This window comes from Plectropomus leopardus, chromosome 20 (assembly GCF_008729295.1).
Source record: "Plectropomus leopardus isolate mb chromosome 20, YSFRI_Pleo_2.0, whole genome shotgun sequence".
NCBI lineage: Eukaryota > Metazoa > Chordata > Actinopteri > Perciformes > Serranidae > Plectropomus > Plectropomus leopardus.
The window spans coordinates 12,991,881-13,008,350 of NC_056482.1; the positions used below are offsets into that span (position 1 = coordinate 12,991,881).

Sequence of the window (16,470 nt, forward strand, 5' to 3'; positions counted from 1 at the left end):
CTGCTCGGCTAAAAGGGAGCGGATGTGAGGCCTGTTTGGTGTGCGCAGCAGGTTCAGACGCAATCAACTGAGGGCTATTTGTATGCTTGTGTGCGTGTGTGTGGGTGAAGATGTCTGTGACGGTGCAGCCCTCTTACAGTGGTGAAACCCAGTATAACACAGTGTTGTGTCTCTCCCTCCCACCAGACTTAAAACCTCACAAGCCTGCTGATCATATGATGTTGCTGTAAGGACCCTTGAGGGGGTAAGTCATGCTTCACAGTTGAAAACATTTCTACTAATGAGATTTTTTTGTCATTCTTTGAGGTCTGTAAATATTCACAGTCATGTCAGCTTTTAATGAATGACAAACAAGGCGGTTTTCATTTTATTATTGTACGGTCACATATGTCATTTAGCAACTTTCGCTTTACACTGTGGCTGTGTTCCTCTTTTTATTTTATCCTCTCTGGTATGTTTTAAAAAAAATATTGTTACTTCTCCTTTAATATTGTGTTAAGCACCCTCTCAAGCCTGCATTGTGCTGTATAAGCTTCCCATGCACTGTAAGCAACTTCTCCAGTTATTACCAACTTACCTCACTCAGCAGTTTGTTTGTGTAATTGTACATTTGGCTGAAAGTTTCCTGATATTCTTTTTGATTATTATCTTGTAAGAAATGAATTCTCGCTGTTATCTGAGCATTCCTTCCACAGTTTTTATCATCAACAGTGCTGCCAAACATCATCACACACAAAGCATTAACTGTGTTATCATTTGAAACACAGCATTTTATCAAAGTGCAGCGAGAGATTGCAGTCAGTGCTGTGTAATAACAGAATGGAGCTAAATTATTTTCAGATTTCCTCTATTAAACTTTTACTGATTCTTGCATGAAATACTGGAGACATAATACTGCTTTCAAAAAAATTAATTTAAGTTTTTAGTAAGTGTTAGTATCTACATTTTTGGTTTCAAACAGTGTCATTCATTAACAGATGATCCTTTTTGTTAATCTTTGTCAACTCTTGTTGCACATGTATTTTAGCACTTGTTGCACCCTGACAGGAACTGAGAAGTGAGCACCCACACAGGAAATGTGGTCATGGTCTGTTCCGGATGTTGGTTGCATGATGTGAATAGAATAATGATGATAGACAGAGAAGTATAGGGAAAAAAAAAAGTCTAATACATGAAGGTGAGATCACGTTAAACATTTGAGTGAAGTGAAAAAGATATGAGGCGTGACACTTTAACTGTGTTTACTAGTACAAACACGGATGATATTTAGTTGTTGATGTTCTGTTGCTGGCCTTGGTTTGTGTTAACAACACGCAGTTCACATGTGGAATCCTCCAGGGTTTTATCCTTCACTCAGTCACTGTGCAGTGTGGTGATAAATGATAAAAACAGGACGCAGGCAGTTAAACTGCTCACCAGAAGCAGCCCCTCAACCCCACCCTCTGTCTTAATCCAGACCATTCACCTCTACCTCTTTTTCTCCCTCTCTGTCTCTCTCGCTCACTTCATCGGCTGATTTCCTTGTGTCTGCGGGCAGGAAGTACAAACATGCTGCTGTGACATTTCACTAAAAGTCTGTTGCACTGCACACCTGCCGTGCTACATGGATGAGTTAAAAACAATTGACAAATGAGCAGCGCAAGTTAAAAATTTGGACAAAAACCTCCAGACTGGATTATGTTAACATGAAATTGGTGAGTGTTTGGAGTATTTTTGTGCAATCAGGGCCATTAATTATTTTATTTGTTTTGCTCGTCTGTAATTGAAAATGCTGTCCTCCTTAATAGTTTCAAATGTACCACTTCTCACAGATGAATAGAAAGAATCAAAGAGTCAAAAAACAACCCATGAATGATCACTGTTCCTCTACAACCCAATATAGTAGAGTCTTATGAATGGCTTTTTTGTCTCTTGGCTAATCAGATGTTCATCCTTGAGCTTACCCTTAAAAAAAATCCACAAAGAATCAGTTTAGTAGGACAATTTTGCACTTGTTTGTACACGATGTTACAGCTTCCGAAATCCAAAGAAGAATTTCTCGTGCTGCTTCAAATAGAGTTGCGGTAAAATATCTTTGATTATTAATGCTTTTCTTTCTCTTCACAGATCTGTGAATGGCACCAGTGGAGGTTGTAATTTGCTTCAGGATTTTATGGGATCTTAAAAAAATAAGCATGCTTCATATGGTGGAGGAGGACATTTTGTAAGCAAGAAAACACTCATAACTACAGCATCTCTCACCAAAACCCACAACCGCCCCAGCAACGGAACTGACAGAGACACACGCTAATGGAGGAGGAAAACTTTTGCTCCTCTCTGCCTGATATCACAGCTTCAGTCCTTCAGCAGCCTCAACAAGACTCATGGACCTCTCACGACCACCAGTACATCAACGGAGAGCAGGAGACTGCTGTATGCGACAGCACAGAGGTGCAAATAAACCAGGCGCATGGGACAGATCAACTCTCCCCAAAGGCAGGACGAGAAACGCCTGAGGAGGCAGAGCAGTGGGAGCAGATAATATGGCCAGTGCGCTCCATGACCTGCACCAGTGCTCCGCTCTCCATAGCCACAGTGCAGTGGGACATGCCACATCCCTCCGCAGAGATGCCTTCACTCATGACTGACAGCAGCTTGGCCAATGAGCCGGACTCTGGCAGCATGACGAGTCTAGACTCCACTTCCCCGTCGCTTCAATCTCAAGACGTCAGTGCTGAGCTTTTCATACAGGACGACAGAGGGGAAGGAGATGGGTTTGATTCACGGCTGCTCATCTCGAATCTAGAGTGGGCAGGAAACAGCTCTGAGGTACGTACTGTGTTTCAGAAGATACAAAGAGAGGTGTGATGTTGTCGTGCTGCCATTATTTGTAAGTTTGTCTATTTTTGTGTGTTTTCTGTGAGCATATACACCTCCTGATACAGCTTCCTGTGTCATTAAGTTTTCTTTCATTGAGCGTTGATTTGACTCCGGCCTCAACACCTCAGTCTTTATCTCTTTAGAAACACGTGTTTGGGCTACTGTAGTAGGTTGGTGAAATGAGTGGACATAATGTTGGTCAGATGAGTGCAGTTTCTCACCCATGAACCCACTGGCAATCACAAGCTTTTTCACATAACTCATACTCATGATCGATGGCCTGTGTTGCAATTTCCAGCCATGTGATGCTGTAGATACGCAAGAATCGCCGACACAGGAAAGGGAAGATCCAACACATGAGCTAATAGACAGCGATAACGGTACGTATTATTCCGAGAGACAACTTGAATTAGGTGTGAAATCACATTTTATTTTGTTCCATTTTAGTTTAATTTTTGGCTTCTAGAGTTTGGGAAGTGCCTCTGTAAAACTGTGATGTTTACCTTCTTCTACAAAATCTTTCAGAAATCCCTCCGAGGACAGACTCTGAAGAAGAGGAGGGACGCTCAGCAACATCAGATCCTGTTGAAACTGTGGACTTAACTGATATTCCTGAACAGACTGACGTGACAGAAGATGAGGCGGGCGGTTTTGTAGATTTAAAAGTAGAAGAGGAACAGGAGGGGTCCGACATTCTGCTGACTGGACAGGGAGACTCAGAGGAAGGGCGGACTTCAACGAACGGTGTTGAGACTGAAGAAGAGACCGAGGAGGGAGAAGAGGAGGCGAGTGAGACAAACGTGTCCTGCACTGAAGAAAGTGAAGAGGAAAAAGCTGTCAGTTGTCTAAATGATGTGTGAGTATCATGGACTTCACTTAAGACAGCACAACAGGAAGTGCTTATTAAAGGAATACTTCAACCCGAAGTGACTATTTGTATATCAGCTACTCATACTGTGTTACATGAACTACATGGACTTCATGAAGAAAACTTTTGTTTTTCTCTCATGCCTCTGCTGACTGAAGAATTCAGAAACTGAGACAATTCTTGATGAATTTATAGAGGTCCATGTTTAACAACAGCAAACTTTATCCAAACATCCATTGACACACTCTCACACACATCTCAATCTCATTTATCCAGCTGTATCTTCATTACTTGCCAAACAAATATCTTCTCCGACAAGGAACTGCATTAAGATTGAAAAGGTTCAGTTCTTTCTTCAAAGCCAGGCTCCATTAACAAAACAATTATTTTAGCTAGCTGAACACCGAAGCTGCTTTTCAACTTCTGACTCGATTCCTGAATTGGTTTTTAGTTTTTGTGTGACGTTTGTGTTTTAAAGGGTCAATTTGTATTCACCAAAGTTACACAATAAAACAAACAAACTAATTGATCAAGGCAGTGGTAAATCAGCAGCTCCCATGTTCAGCAAGGTAAAATTACAGTTTTTGAGAAAGGAATCTGGCTTTCAAGAGAACATAGATTCAGTGCCACTTTAAGTTAATTTTCCCGTCTGAAAGAGTTGTCTGTTTGGGAAGTACTCGGATTACACTGCAGAAGTTGTGTGAGAGTTTATAGACGGACGTTTTGATATAGTTTTAGTTATAGTTTTACTGTTGTTAAACATAGTCTCATATGACCTTAATTCATCAAGTTTTTTAAAAAAAATGTTTGTTCACCAGTGGCATGCAAGAAAGTTTTCCACACATAGTCAGTGTAATACAGGGTGAATAATTGATATACAAATGGTCATTAGGGGCCCTTTAAGAGTATTATGTGCCATTATGATATTAACCACAATCCATATTTAATCTTTGTTTTATAGGGAGCTTCTTGCAGTGCCACTTCAAACTGACGATACTGGACCAGCCATAAACCCAGATAAGCTAATCGATCTGCAGCAGTCGGGGCTCTTGGAGGAGAGGCGGCACTCAGGGAGTGAAGAGGACATTGTGATGCTAGAGCGGTTATATGAAGATCCCACAAGTCAGACTGAAGACCCAGAAATGTGCAAAGATGTTGATCAGAATGTGGACCCTGCGCAGTCAGAGGCTGTCGACGACGACGAAAAACTGTTGATACAGGCGGCAGATAATTTGGAGAGGATAGACAACTCAGCAGAGATAGCAGAGCTGACTGAAAAACTGGAGGAGACCATTTGTTTAGAACAACAAGATTGCAACCAAACGACATCACAGGACGTAGAGCTGTCACCTCAGCCTGAACACGCTGAGTCCGAACAGCTTGAGATGACCGAAGAGTCAGAGCACATCCAAGCAGAGGTGTCACTAGACTCTGACCGACATCTGGATCAGACACCAGAGATGGAAGTGACGGAAGAGTCAACCCGACCTGAACATGCAGACCTGCCAGAGTCTACTCAGTCAGAGCAGACAGTTTGCGTTGAAGCTGAAGACCCCGGAGTGGCGGAGCAGCAAGAACAGACGGAGCCATCAGAGCAGAATGAGCAGCCGCTGCAAACGACCGACTTGTCTCAGCCGACCCTCTCAGAGCAGCTTGTGCAGCCAGAGACAGATGAGTCAGAGATAACAGAGCATCTGTCTTCTGAGGCCGAGGTCACACAGCAGACAGCAGAATCAGAGTCCAATCAGGTGGACAAACAGGCTGAGGTGTTACAACAGGGTGAAGAAGTAGAAGGTGCTGAGGACGGATCTGTGCAAGTAGTTGTTGCAAATGGAGGGCAACCCAACCCCCCCGAGACAGCAGCGCCTCATATGAATGGGGACGAGGTGAACAGAGAGATGGCCCGCCACCTCGCTGTGCGGCTGTTTAAGTTGGATGGGATCCAACGTGTGGACGTGGTGAAGCACTTAGACAAAGAGTAAGAACATACATACAGTATATTAAATCTTCCTTTCTTTTAAACTGCCCAGAAACTGCTCAGGGGTTCAAAGGTTAAATACTCGTAAAAAGGTGTCTAAAAGCAGCACGAGGAAAGTGATGTTGCTCCAGTATTCAAAGGGTTAAAAGAACGTAGCTGAAACTTGGATACAGAGAGCAGATGAGAGCAGAGAAGCAGCGCGACCAGAAATGACAGCAAAACGTGTCTCAGCAGAGTTTCTGTCTGTTCGTTTGGCTTAATGGCCGTGAGGCGCTGTACCTAAATCCTTTAATGTTTGGAAAAAAAACTGTTTATTCTGGCATCCTAAAATACTGGTGACATTCTTATGTAAACAAACATGAAAATAAACAGAAGGGGGAATATCATACGACATATGGATATGACCTTGATCATTTTTGCTAACTTTAATAAGTTTGTAATGTAATTATCACAACAGGCTTTGTCTTCAGATTAATGTATAAGAGATTATATCATTTCTTTTGGGATACCTCTGATACAGAGTGTGTTTTGTGTCTTTAGTAATGACTTCAGTCGTGCTGTCGGGGAGGAGTACCTTAAACTCTTTGACTTCACTGGGGAAAGTCTGGATCATGCCCTGAGGTGAGGATTACAGAGGTGGAGCTTGGATGGCGTGCAGTAACATCTCTCACAAAGCATGCTCATAAAACTTCCCATAATGTTTATTAATCTCTTTGCGGTTTCTCTCTCCGTTTCTCAGATCTTTTCTGAAAGTGGTGGTACTGATTGGAGAGACGCAGGAGAGAGAGCGTGTGCTGCAGCATTTCGCCTGCCGCTTCCATCGGTGCAACCCTGACTCCTTCCCCTCTTCAGGTGAGCCTCAGTTATGCTTCACTTGTTTTTTGCGAAAAGATACAGCAGCAAGCGCTCACATGTGACATTTGTCCCTCGTTTTTCCCATCCGCAGAATCCGTGTTGGCGCTCACATGTGCTTTGATGCTTCTCAACACTGACTTGCATGGACAGGTGGGACACATTTGTGATTGTTTGCATCTTAAGTTTTGTTCTGCCGCTGTGTTACCAGATGATCTCAGTAAATCAATCACACATTTTTGTGTGTTTTAACAGAATGTAGGAAAATCCATGTCCTCTTCTAAATTTGTGTCCAACCTTGATGGGATGAATGAAGATGAAAACTTCAGTAAGGATCTCTTAAAGGTAATACTGTTTCTGATTTCTTTTAGGAGCCAAAGTCAAATCTCTGCTGGTGAAATTGATTTAAACTTTTCCTTTCCACAGAGCCTTTACAATGCCATAAAGAATGAACCGCTGGAGTGGGCTGTGTAAGTGCACTGATATCGATACCGTTCTTTTTCATTCTTCACATTTATAATCTCGAACATACAGAAAAAAATCTGTCTTTGCATTTTTAAGTGATGAGGAGGAACTGAAGAGCACCGTGTTGGTGGACGAAGACACAGGAGAAGATGCACCACTGCGTTCAAAAGCCAACCCCTTCCAGGATGTTCCTCACGACAAGACGGCCTCCGTGGTCAAACAGGGATTCCTCCAGAGAAAGCTGCACGCTGACATTGATGGCAAACGCAGTGAGTGAGACACAGACATTTATTTTGCCTTAGAGAACAGTCAGGATTTAAATGTGCAATGACGATTTAATTAATTTGACATTAAAGAATGAACACCAGCATACGGTCCAGTGTCAGATGGGGTTTGTAGAGTAACTTTAGGAGGAATTCTGATGTAATGATCATGAATTTTAAAAACAAAGCTTTGATTTTAATGTTCATTTAAATGGAAATTTTGTTTTACTTTTCAAATTTATTTCATTAAATTAAAGATATTTTATAGACTTTTGGCCTTTTCAAGTCAACTTCAGGAGGCAAAACACACACCTCTTACAGCTCCAAACGAGCTGTAATGTTTTAATTTTGTTTGGACTTATTTTATTACATTTATTAGATTTTTTTAATTCATATTTTAGATTTTCTTTTTTTTTTATTAATCATCAGTTAATGTTTTAAACATGTTACATGTTGTCTTTTTGTTAACTAAGTCAACAGTATTCAGGTGAACTTTGCTTTTTTTGGTCATTTTTCACAAAGTTCTCATTTAACACTGAGTGGCCGTCACCATGTCGGGCTTTGGTATCAGTGCTGTCTAATCTTGATGCACCTGCTGATTGTTTCTGTGTGGCAGCTCCGTGGGGGAAAAGAGGCTGGAAGACTTTCTACGGAGTGCTCAGAGGAATGGTCCTCTACTTACAGAAGGTCAGTGACTGCACTCTTTATCTAATAGGATTCTTAACAGTACTCATTATCATTATTGAAAATGTGTTTCCGTACAGTACGGATACATGGAAAACAGTGTCCTTGTGGGTGTATGTGTGTCTGTTAGGATGATTACAGGAAGGAGCAGCCGACTAACGAGGAGGTGGTGAGTGTGCACCACTCTCTGGCCGAGCAGGCAGCTGACTACACCAAGAAGCCGCACGTCTTCCGTTTGCAGACGGCTGATTGGAGGGTTTTCCTCTTTCAGGCCTCGTAAGTCACAGCACAGCTTTATTTTTGAGTGCGTCCATATGTGTGTGTTTGTGTTCTCAGATCACTGTTTGATTTCCTCTCAGATCCAAAGTGGAGATGAATTCATGGATCAGCCGCATCAACCTGGTTTCGGCTCTTCACTCCTCGCCCCCGTTCCCCGCCGCTGTGGGCTCTCAGAGGAGGTTCTTCAGACCGATCCTCCCCGCCTCGCAGTCTGCTCAATCTCTGGTACACACTTCTACTCCTCTTAGTGACAAAGGCATTTTTATGTATTTATACGTTTGTCAGTATTTTTAAATGTGAAAATTTTCAAAACATGTCAGTACAGTGAGGTGAAAATATCACAGATTCTAGCATCAAAACCATCATATATGCGTTTTGAACATCATTTGTCCTATTAAAGCAAGAATGTGTTGCTTAAGATGAAAAGTGGCCACATGTGAAATTACAAGATAATACAAGATAATGACTGAACAAAGCTGTCGCAGCAGAACCTGAGTGTACTGAATTAAGCAAACGTGCATCTTAATTTCTCATGAATTCAGCTTTTCATCCGCCAAAGAAAGAATTGCTCATTCATCCTTTAAAAAGTTACATACTCCGACTTATAAATCACACTGTATGTACTCAGATCTTTTTAGGTGATGCTTTCATTCATAATCTATGAAATTAGGGTCAAAAAGTGCAGTTTTATTGCAACTCAGATGCAGCTAATATACACTGCAGACATGAATCACATGATGCAGCTGTCCTGTGCATTAAGCCTTTTATCTGTTTCTCCTCCTGTGCAGGAACGTCAGCTGCAGTCTCATGCAGGAATGCTGGAGTCCTTCAAGGCGGACTTGCTGTACCTGCAGCAAAACCTCCCAGAGGGCAAAAAAGCCAAAGCCAAGGAGCTGGAAGAGTATCGCATCAGAGCGCAGTACCTGCAGCACGAGGTAATGAAAATACTGGGAGTCATAATGTGTGTGTATATAACGAAAAAAAAACATACCGGTGACCCTGATTCTCTTCAACCCCGCAGATGTGTCGCTATGAGATCTACATCCAAGGGCTGGAGGCCTGGAAAAAGGTGAAGAAGACAACAGTAAACAGTAGGCTGAGCATCGCAGACCTGAACGTGTTTGATAAAGCCGTGTGTGCAGACTCTGTGGGGGAGGAAGAGGAGGAGGAAGGTGGGCTGAAAAAGTCCCACTCCAGCCCGTCTTTAGACCAGGAGTTGGCTCCTACGCCGCTGATCAAGGTCAGACGCAACATCTCGGAAAGACGGACTTATCGCAGGACCATCATTCCTCGATGGAATAAAGAGGCCTGAAAGGTGATTTATGAACAGTTAAAAATACAGATTTATATGTTTCAGCTGTGATCTAACGGGACGTTAGTTTTTTTTATGGAAGCACTGAGCAGAGAAGCAGAAATCTGCCTCAGCAAAATACTGTTTTGTTGACAACAATATTGTGACAGCTGTTTTTATTTTCACCTTGTGTGTGTGTGTGTGTGTGTGTGTGTGTGTGTCATCATGGCAAAATGTGGTCCTGGAGACACTTATTGTAGCGGGACCTACCAACACGTTTTCATCCCAAGTCATCACATGTTGCCACTTTGCAGTGGACTTCTATGTCTACATATTACGCTCTAGGTATCCTTCTGTGTCTGGTCTTTACGTTCCAGGATGACGCTACCATGATGTCAACATATCACACGCGGATGATTATGTATAAAGAGGCCCACTGTTACGTGTAGAAAAACAAAACACATTCAGACGGTGTATAAATCAGGAGCACGAAGGGACCAAACAAACCCTGGATTTTCATGTGGGAGTCTGGTGTTTCTTCCATCCCTTTGTGCTTCTTATATAACTTTAAAAAATATATATTTTGGGGGCTTTTTTGCCTTTATTTGAGAGGGGGGTGGAGAGAAGATGACATGTAGCAAAGCGCAGACGTTAAAATCGAACTTGTGGCATAGCTGGCGTAACCGAGGGCTTAGCCTCTGTACATGGGGCACACTGAGCAGCGGCATTTCAACTCGGCGCCATATAGTGACACGTCATGCGGACGCAACATATTCCTTCCAGCCGCGTCCTCGGCTGTCGCTGCCCGTCTATGTATCATGCTGCCGCAGCAGGCCAGGGTGCCGGTGAGGTGTAATAACACAGCCGACAGCTCTGTCCGGCTGCGTTCTCAGCTGACGTAGTCCAGCAGCGTATCATGTGGACGAGATTGGTGGCTTTTACCATCAGTATCTTACACCGAAAGTACTGCAAAAACATCTGTATTTGACAATTTCGGAGTGAGGCTGTACCTATCACAGGAGCGGTTTTGAGTGCTTTGCCAGGTGTTTATGTGTCTGTATGCCTCTGGACATATTTTGTCGACGTGATATCGTTGCAGCTGTGATCAGTCCCCGGCCCACATAAATTTCAAGTCGCAGATCGGCATCAAGTCTGCAATGTTTCCACTCTGCAACATGGTCTGTAGTTTTTTGTTTTTCTGCATTTTTATCTTGTGCACTTTTACAAACCGAAGCCTCAGGAAATAACGAACCCTCCGTTTCTGATTCTGATTCATTTGTTGAGGGACTCAAGGTGTCTGGACCTAATTATCAGTTCTGTTGAGTTGACTTTGTACTGTGGTGGTATGAAAACAGAACAGAGTTGCTTTCATTTATTATTTTTATTTTAGGGGACAGAAATGTGCCTTTGAAGTGAAAACCACTAGAGGGTGCTGTAGTACAGCACATCTCTGAGTGAAGAGGAAAGGATGTGCTGTTTTTAAAAGAATCCTACTTGCACTTTTATGTTTTTAATTATGTGTATAATATGTTGATGTCACCGTTATACATCATTTTCAAATGAAGGGCAAATTTCCAGTGTATGTTTCTTTTTCTCTTTGGGGAAAAATAAAATGTTCTGTAGATCATTCAGTGTGAATCAGACTGTTTATGGATGTTAGACTTGGTTTGACGGCCTGTAGCTCAGTTTAGCTTTAGATACGACAAACAGCAGTAACAAACAGCAGGTTTGCGAGCAGTACTGTCCGATACAAACACTGCAGAAACTGGCATGGGAGCAGGGCTCATATGTGTTTGCAATGTGATGGAGGATACAGAAGCTTAATCAACAAAGTTCATAAGAGACCAGAACATTTGAAAGTTATAGAAAATGTCCCCTTTGTATATTGTCAACCTTTTGGTCAATTTTTTTTTTCTTTCATTTTTGATCTTTGGTTGCAATTACATAACTTTTTCCTTTAGCTTGATGGAAATATGTTCCCTCTAATTTCAAATGATAGTTTCTTTCCTCAGTGTTTTCCACAGAGCTCTGAAGCTGAGCTCAAGGAGGAAGAAGGCTTTTAAATTAATCACAGAGCCACGATGAGTGTTGCAGACTGATTAGACTGATAGATTAACTCAGAGTTAAATCAGTCTGAAGATTCGGTGGTCTGTAAAATTGTTCATTCAAATTGGGTTTCCTGGAAAAGTACGATAACAATTACTTCACAGTCACTTTTTTTTCATATACTGCACGTCTAAATTTGAATGATTCTCATTACATTACGTCAACTACAACAAAGACAGAAGATGGAGCAGACATGGGTGTGTGTTCTTGTGTGTGTGTGTCTGTGTGTGTGTGTGTGTGTGTGTGTGTGTGTGTGTGTGTGTGTGTGAGACTGCTCTCAGTGGCACGGGCCCCATTTTGTTCTCTTTCAGCCTGACATGTTGAGCAGCGGTCGACCTGGGGCGGTCAACAATAAGAGCAGGATGTCTGGTTTTAAGCCACCCCCCCTCCACCTCCAAACACACACACACACACACACAACACACACACACACACACATGCACACAGACATAGGAATGTGACGTGACAATAGGAAACGCAATGAAGAACACAGACAAACAGACAATACAGAACAGTGACTGTTTGAGTGTCCGAATTGGATCGAGGCACCGGACAAGCGGGCCTTTGGTTAAAGACAAAGATTTATTTCAGACTTTTCCAGGTGAAACTCTGACTGATCACCTGCTTAGTTCACGTGATCATGCTCAAATTCTTGTCCTATGAAAGGAAGCAGCCTTTATTCATCCACAGATAAACAACAGCCAATTAAGATAAAGTCAGATTCTGCAGATGAGGGTTGACTGATGGGCCACATGAGTGACAGGAGCCCGGGGCCGTCATAGCACCTTGAGAGGGGACGCTGAGAGGACGCGCACAGCTAACCTACATGCTCTCGGGCCTGTGACGAAATGTTACAGCAAGAGGCGGCCATTAGCGCCTCTTGTTCTCTGGATTAAATTGAAATGTTTAATAATGTTCTGGGACACAGTCTGCACTGGAGGTGTTCGTTGTGCGCTGGCGTCACAGCAGAGCCCTCGACTAAAAGCTTCTTCTCACATGGCCTGTGGAGCATGACTTCAGCGGTGGTGGTGGCCTTGTTTTTGGAGTGCCATCTCTCTCCACCTCTCACAACAACAATAATGAGTGGCTGGAGCAGCAGGGGCTGCATTAGCCGCTGGGTTCAGAGGGCATCCTTCCCAAGGAATTGGCCTGTTTTTGTTCCATCTGCGCCACTCCATTCTCGAGCTTTGTGCGACTCAGTCAGGCCTGGGTGGGTAATTAAAAAGGCAAGAGCTCAAGTTGTGATCATTAGGGGCTTGTCCAGCAAAAAAAAAAAAAAAAAAAAAAACCCGACACGGAGGGTCACCCCCTTTTTTTTCCGCTCTCCTCCTCCCCCTCACGTTGATCATTGCTCAACATCAATGGCTCTGAAATGCTTCGTAAATATAAGCACCTGCAAAACACTGCCAACAAACACACTGTAAACACTCACATTCATCCCCGGCATTTTTTGTCCTGCCCTAAATGCTCCTCCTGATGCACATTCTCCATCTGCTGCTGACGCCTTGCACGCTCTACTTGTTACTTTTTCTCTTTTATCCGCACAAACACTTGATTTCTCCCACTCTGGCTATTGAAAAAAACATTTTAGTCTCCCTCTTGGTGTCCCTCCGCCCTCGTCTGTTTCTGTATGCTCTGCTCTTGACTGCTGCTGTTGTGATTTTACATCCAGGGCCCTCAAAGCCTCTCTGTGGTCCTTTCAGGGGTTTGTTTTTCCACTCAGACTCTCTTCTCCTTTTCACTGAGACATTAACTAATAACTCTTCTTATTCTCCTCGAGCGTCCACACTGTAAAATCTGAAAGGCGATCTTACTTAAAATAATCTTGGAAACTAGTTGGCTTGAAAAAGGAAAGTAAATATCACTCTAAATCTTAATTAATGTTTACTGCATACCTAATTGTTAAGTTTACTTCAAATTTAGCTGTATTTACTGAATTCTGTGAAGTAGTTGCAACTTAAAAATCACAAGTGGAATTACTTGTTCTGTGTTAGCAACTTCAGTATACCAAGTTAGTTTGACTGAACTTGATCATCACAAATAGGATTTTGCCAGTGATGAAGTTAGGAGATCTGCAAGTTCTGAGTTGTTTAAGAAAATACAAATATGACTGACAAGTTTGCAACCAGCAGAATACAGATATGTAGCAGAGAAAACTTGGTTTATCAAAGTTGCTAAAATTTGGAAAGATTGATTTAATTAAACTTGTCATTTTTAAGTTGTAACAACTTTATATAACCAAGTAGTATATATAACCAAATTTAAGTAATCTTACAATTAGAAATAAAGTAAATGTAATTTAAGACTAATAGTTACATTTACTTAAATGTTTTCCAAGAAGTTGATTTCTTAGATTGTTTTTAAGTAAAATTAACCAGTCAGGTTTTACAGTGCACTTGTTCCAGACATCATCTGTTCTTTTTTTGCCATTGGTGTAGTGGGAAGTGGTATTCTTTTATTGCCATAACTTGATTTAAAAGAAAAGGGAGGCACTTGAGAAAAACATATTCCCTGCCTTTTTTCCCCCGCAGACTACACTCATTAGTGTTGCTTCTCTCTCAGACGTTTTCATTTTATTTGCCTATCAGACCCAAACATGAATCACCCTTTACATTTCATCCAGCCCGACCCTTCAAAACCCCCTCTCACAAACGCCGGCTTTTTGTAGCAAAGGAGCCTCTCATTGAGGGAGTTAAGGCAAGTGCCTTGCTTAAGGGCATTTAAACGCATGACCTCTTTTTGCCCTCAACTCTTCCACACACAGCCTCTGAAAACACTCCTCGGGCACACACTCAGTGGCTTTTAAGATGCAGGACAAACATACCGGTCGGCGCTCCGTGGGTTAATGCGACATATAGAGCAGAAGAATGTTTGTGAAGTTCTCTCCATCTTATCTCATCTTTCAGCTTTTACAGGACTCGACTTTAATCCAAAGATATGAATATTTGCATCTATTCTGTGATTGGTAATCTGTAATCTGCAGTGCAATTCAAGGGTTTAACATCAATATCAATGCTGTTAAAAGAGTTCTGTGTTTGACTCCCCCAGCCTCTGCAGGTCACTCCGCTCCCTCAGGGCAGTACCTGATACCTGGCAGATTTTATCCACCTCCGTATGTATGTGTGTGTGTGTGTGTGTAGTGTTGAATGTGTGTGTGCTTTGAAAGGTGCGTTTTTCTTGATGTCTTCCAGTCAATAGCAGCTTCCTGCCTTCAGGGCCCGTGTGTTGTTTAATAGGCTGGTCGGAAACACAGGGGCACCTGTGTTTCCTCCCTCCACATGCTCTTACACAGAAACACCCTCTGTTTGGCTCTGATAGACTGGCACATTTGTTCCAGGTGCATTATGGTTAAAGGTGGAGGAGATTAGGTAGCTTCTTGAAATTTGAGGAAGGTGTTGTCATTTGATGTCCTCTCAGGTGTTTGGAGGCCTTTTCTTTCTGGCCAAAATGAGTCAACGTTAATTCGATCTGTCCACCACTTTGGTCCAGACTGAAATATCTCAACAAATCTTTGAGGGATTATCATGAAAATTTGTACAGACATTTGTGTTCTCCAGAGGATGAACCCTGATACATTTCTTTATCCTGTGACTTCACATCTAGGTGAAGGTCAGATGTTTCCCTTAAACATCTCAACATTTACTTGATTGATTAACAATCAATCTTTCGTTATTCATGGTTCCTGGAGGATGAATCCTGCCGACTTTGGGGTCTCACTTTTCCTCTAGTGCAACTGTAAGGTCGACATTTTTGGTTTTAAGTGACATGATTCGACAGCTTGGAAGTTCATTATTGTCTTCAGAAACAGAAAAATAGAATGAGTCACAAACTAACTTGTTTTCACTGGTCTTTTTAACCACATCACAAAGGTTTTTCACAGAGGACAACACATTCTCACCCCCAACACGCCAAATACAGAGGCTTGGTCAGTAGCCTATCATGTCAAAATAAGACACAGTAGTTATCCAATCAGTCAGTTTTGGGTGCTTACAAATAGCATGTCAATGTCAGCACAGTACATGCTAAATCTCTTTTCAAATTAAACTTCTGTTTTCACAGGAAATGTACACTTTCTGCTTGCTATATGCATTCGGTCTCTTTTTAAAATAAACTGAGAAGGTGAGTTAAAAAAACAACTTTGTTGTTGAGGTTTTGGCAATTAAAAACATGGTTAGGTTTTAAAGAAAACATCAACAACATCGTGGTTTGCTTAAAATAAGTACCTTCGTTACCTTTGTAATGTCACGTGACATACATTATGTGAAATGCATCACATGACATGATATTATGCTACACATATTAGCACACAACATTGGCATTATAATAACTTAATTGACTTTTGGTTTCACATGGGACATGAACAGTGGTCTCCTGGGTGAAAGTTCAGAGTTTGTTTGAGCCATCCAGTTCCTATGCAGACTTTCTTGCTGTTTTTACTTTGGTAGTGTCGTCACAACATAGGGCATCTCAGTGCCGTTTGATGTCAATAGGCCACTGACCAAGTGGTGATATTTTACAAGTTAGGAGTGAGATCATGTTGCTTAGGAACATCACAAGATATGGTCAAAAGCTGCAAAGTTGGACCTTATTGTCACAGTCTGCTGCGTCCTGATGTCTTCAGACTTTTGGGAAGAGAGTGTATATTTAAGTTGAGTTAGTCTGTCTTTGCTTTCACTTGCTCGGCTTTTATTTAAAAATTGTGTTTTCTTGTTTTTTTTTTTGCTTTCAGGTTACTGTTTTCCCCTGCTGTGTTTCTCTTCATCATTTACCCATCTACACACCTGTCCTGCATCAGCCTGGTTAGTCCTTCTCTGCTCCTCAGCTC

At 42.1% G+C, this 16,470-nt stretch overlaps 1 protein-coding gene across 3 annotated transcripts; it reads left to right on the forward strand.

The window, feature by feature from the left end:
- The first annotated feature begins 147 nt into the window (after nucleotides 1-147).
- On the forward strand, nucleotides 148-16,470 carry LOC121959514 (PH and SEC7 domain-containing protein 4). 3 transcript variants are annotated; one of them, XM_042508859.1, is made up of 17 exons: nucleotides 148-244; nucleotides 2,107-2,808; nucleotides 3,158-3,239; nucleotides 3,385-3,715; nucleotides 4,689-5,705; nucleotides 6,246-6,326; nucleotides 6,445-6,557; nucleotides 6,652-6,710; nucleotides 6,813-6,902; nucleotides 6,984-7,027; nucleotides 7,119-7,291; nucleotides 7,902-7,972; nucleotides 8,100-8,245; nucleotides 8,329-8,473; nucleotides 9,037-9,183; nucleotides 9,270-9,563; nucleotides 16,375-16,470. In XM_042508859.1, the coding sequence occupies exons 2-16, from the start codon at nucleotides 2,290-2,292 to the stop codon at nucleotides 9,558-9,560; spliced, it is 3,309 nt and encodes a 1,102-aa protein (XP_042364793.1). In that variant the 5' UTR covers nucleotides 148-244; nucleotides 2,107-2,289; the 3' UTR covers nucleotides 9,561-9,563; nucleotides 16,375-16,470. The 3 variants fall into 3 exon arrangements, with proteins under 3 accessions (XP_042364793.1, XP_042364791.1, XP_042364792.1); XM_042508857.1 differs by lacking the exon at nucleotides 16,375-16,470 and having other exon boundaries at nucleotides 9,270-11,166; XM_042508858.1 differs by lacking the exons at nucleotides 148-244; nucleotides 16,375-16,470 and adding an exon at nucleotides 1,577-1,694 and having other exon boundaries at nucleotides 9,270-11,166.

Excerpts from the sequence above, each read along its gene's own strand:
- LOC121959514 (XM_042508859.1), top strand. The coding sequence starts at position 2,290 with ATGGAGGAGGAAAACTTTTGCTCCTCTCTGCCTGATATCACAGCTTCA. Across the intron at positions 6,327-6,444 it reads AGTCTGGATCATGCCCTGAG|ATCTTTTCTGAAAGTGGTGG; the intron begins GTGAGGATTACA and ends TCCGTTTCTCAG. Across the intron at positions 8,474-9,036 it reads CGCAGTCTGCTCAATCTCTG|GAACGTCAGCTGCAGTCTCA; the intron begins GTACACACTTCT and ends CCTCCTGTGCAG.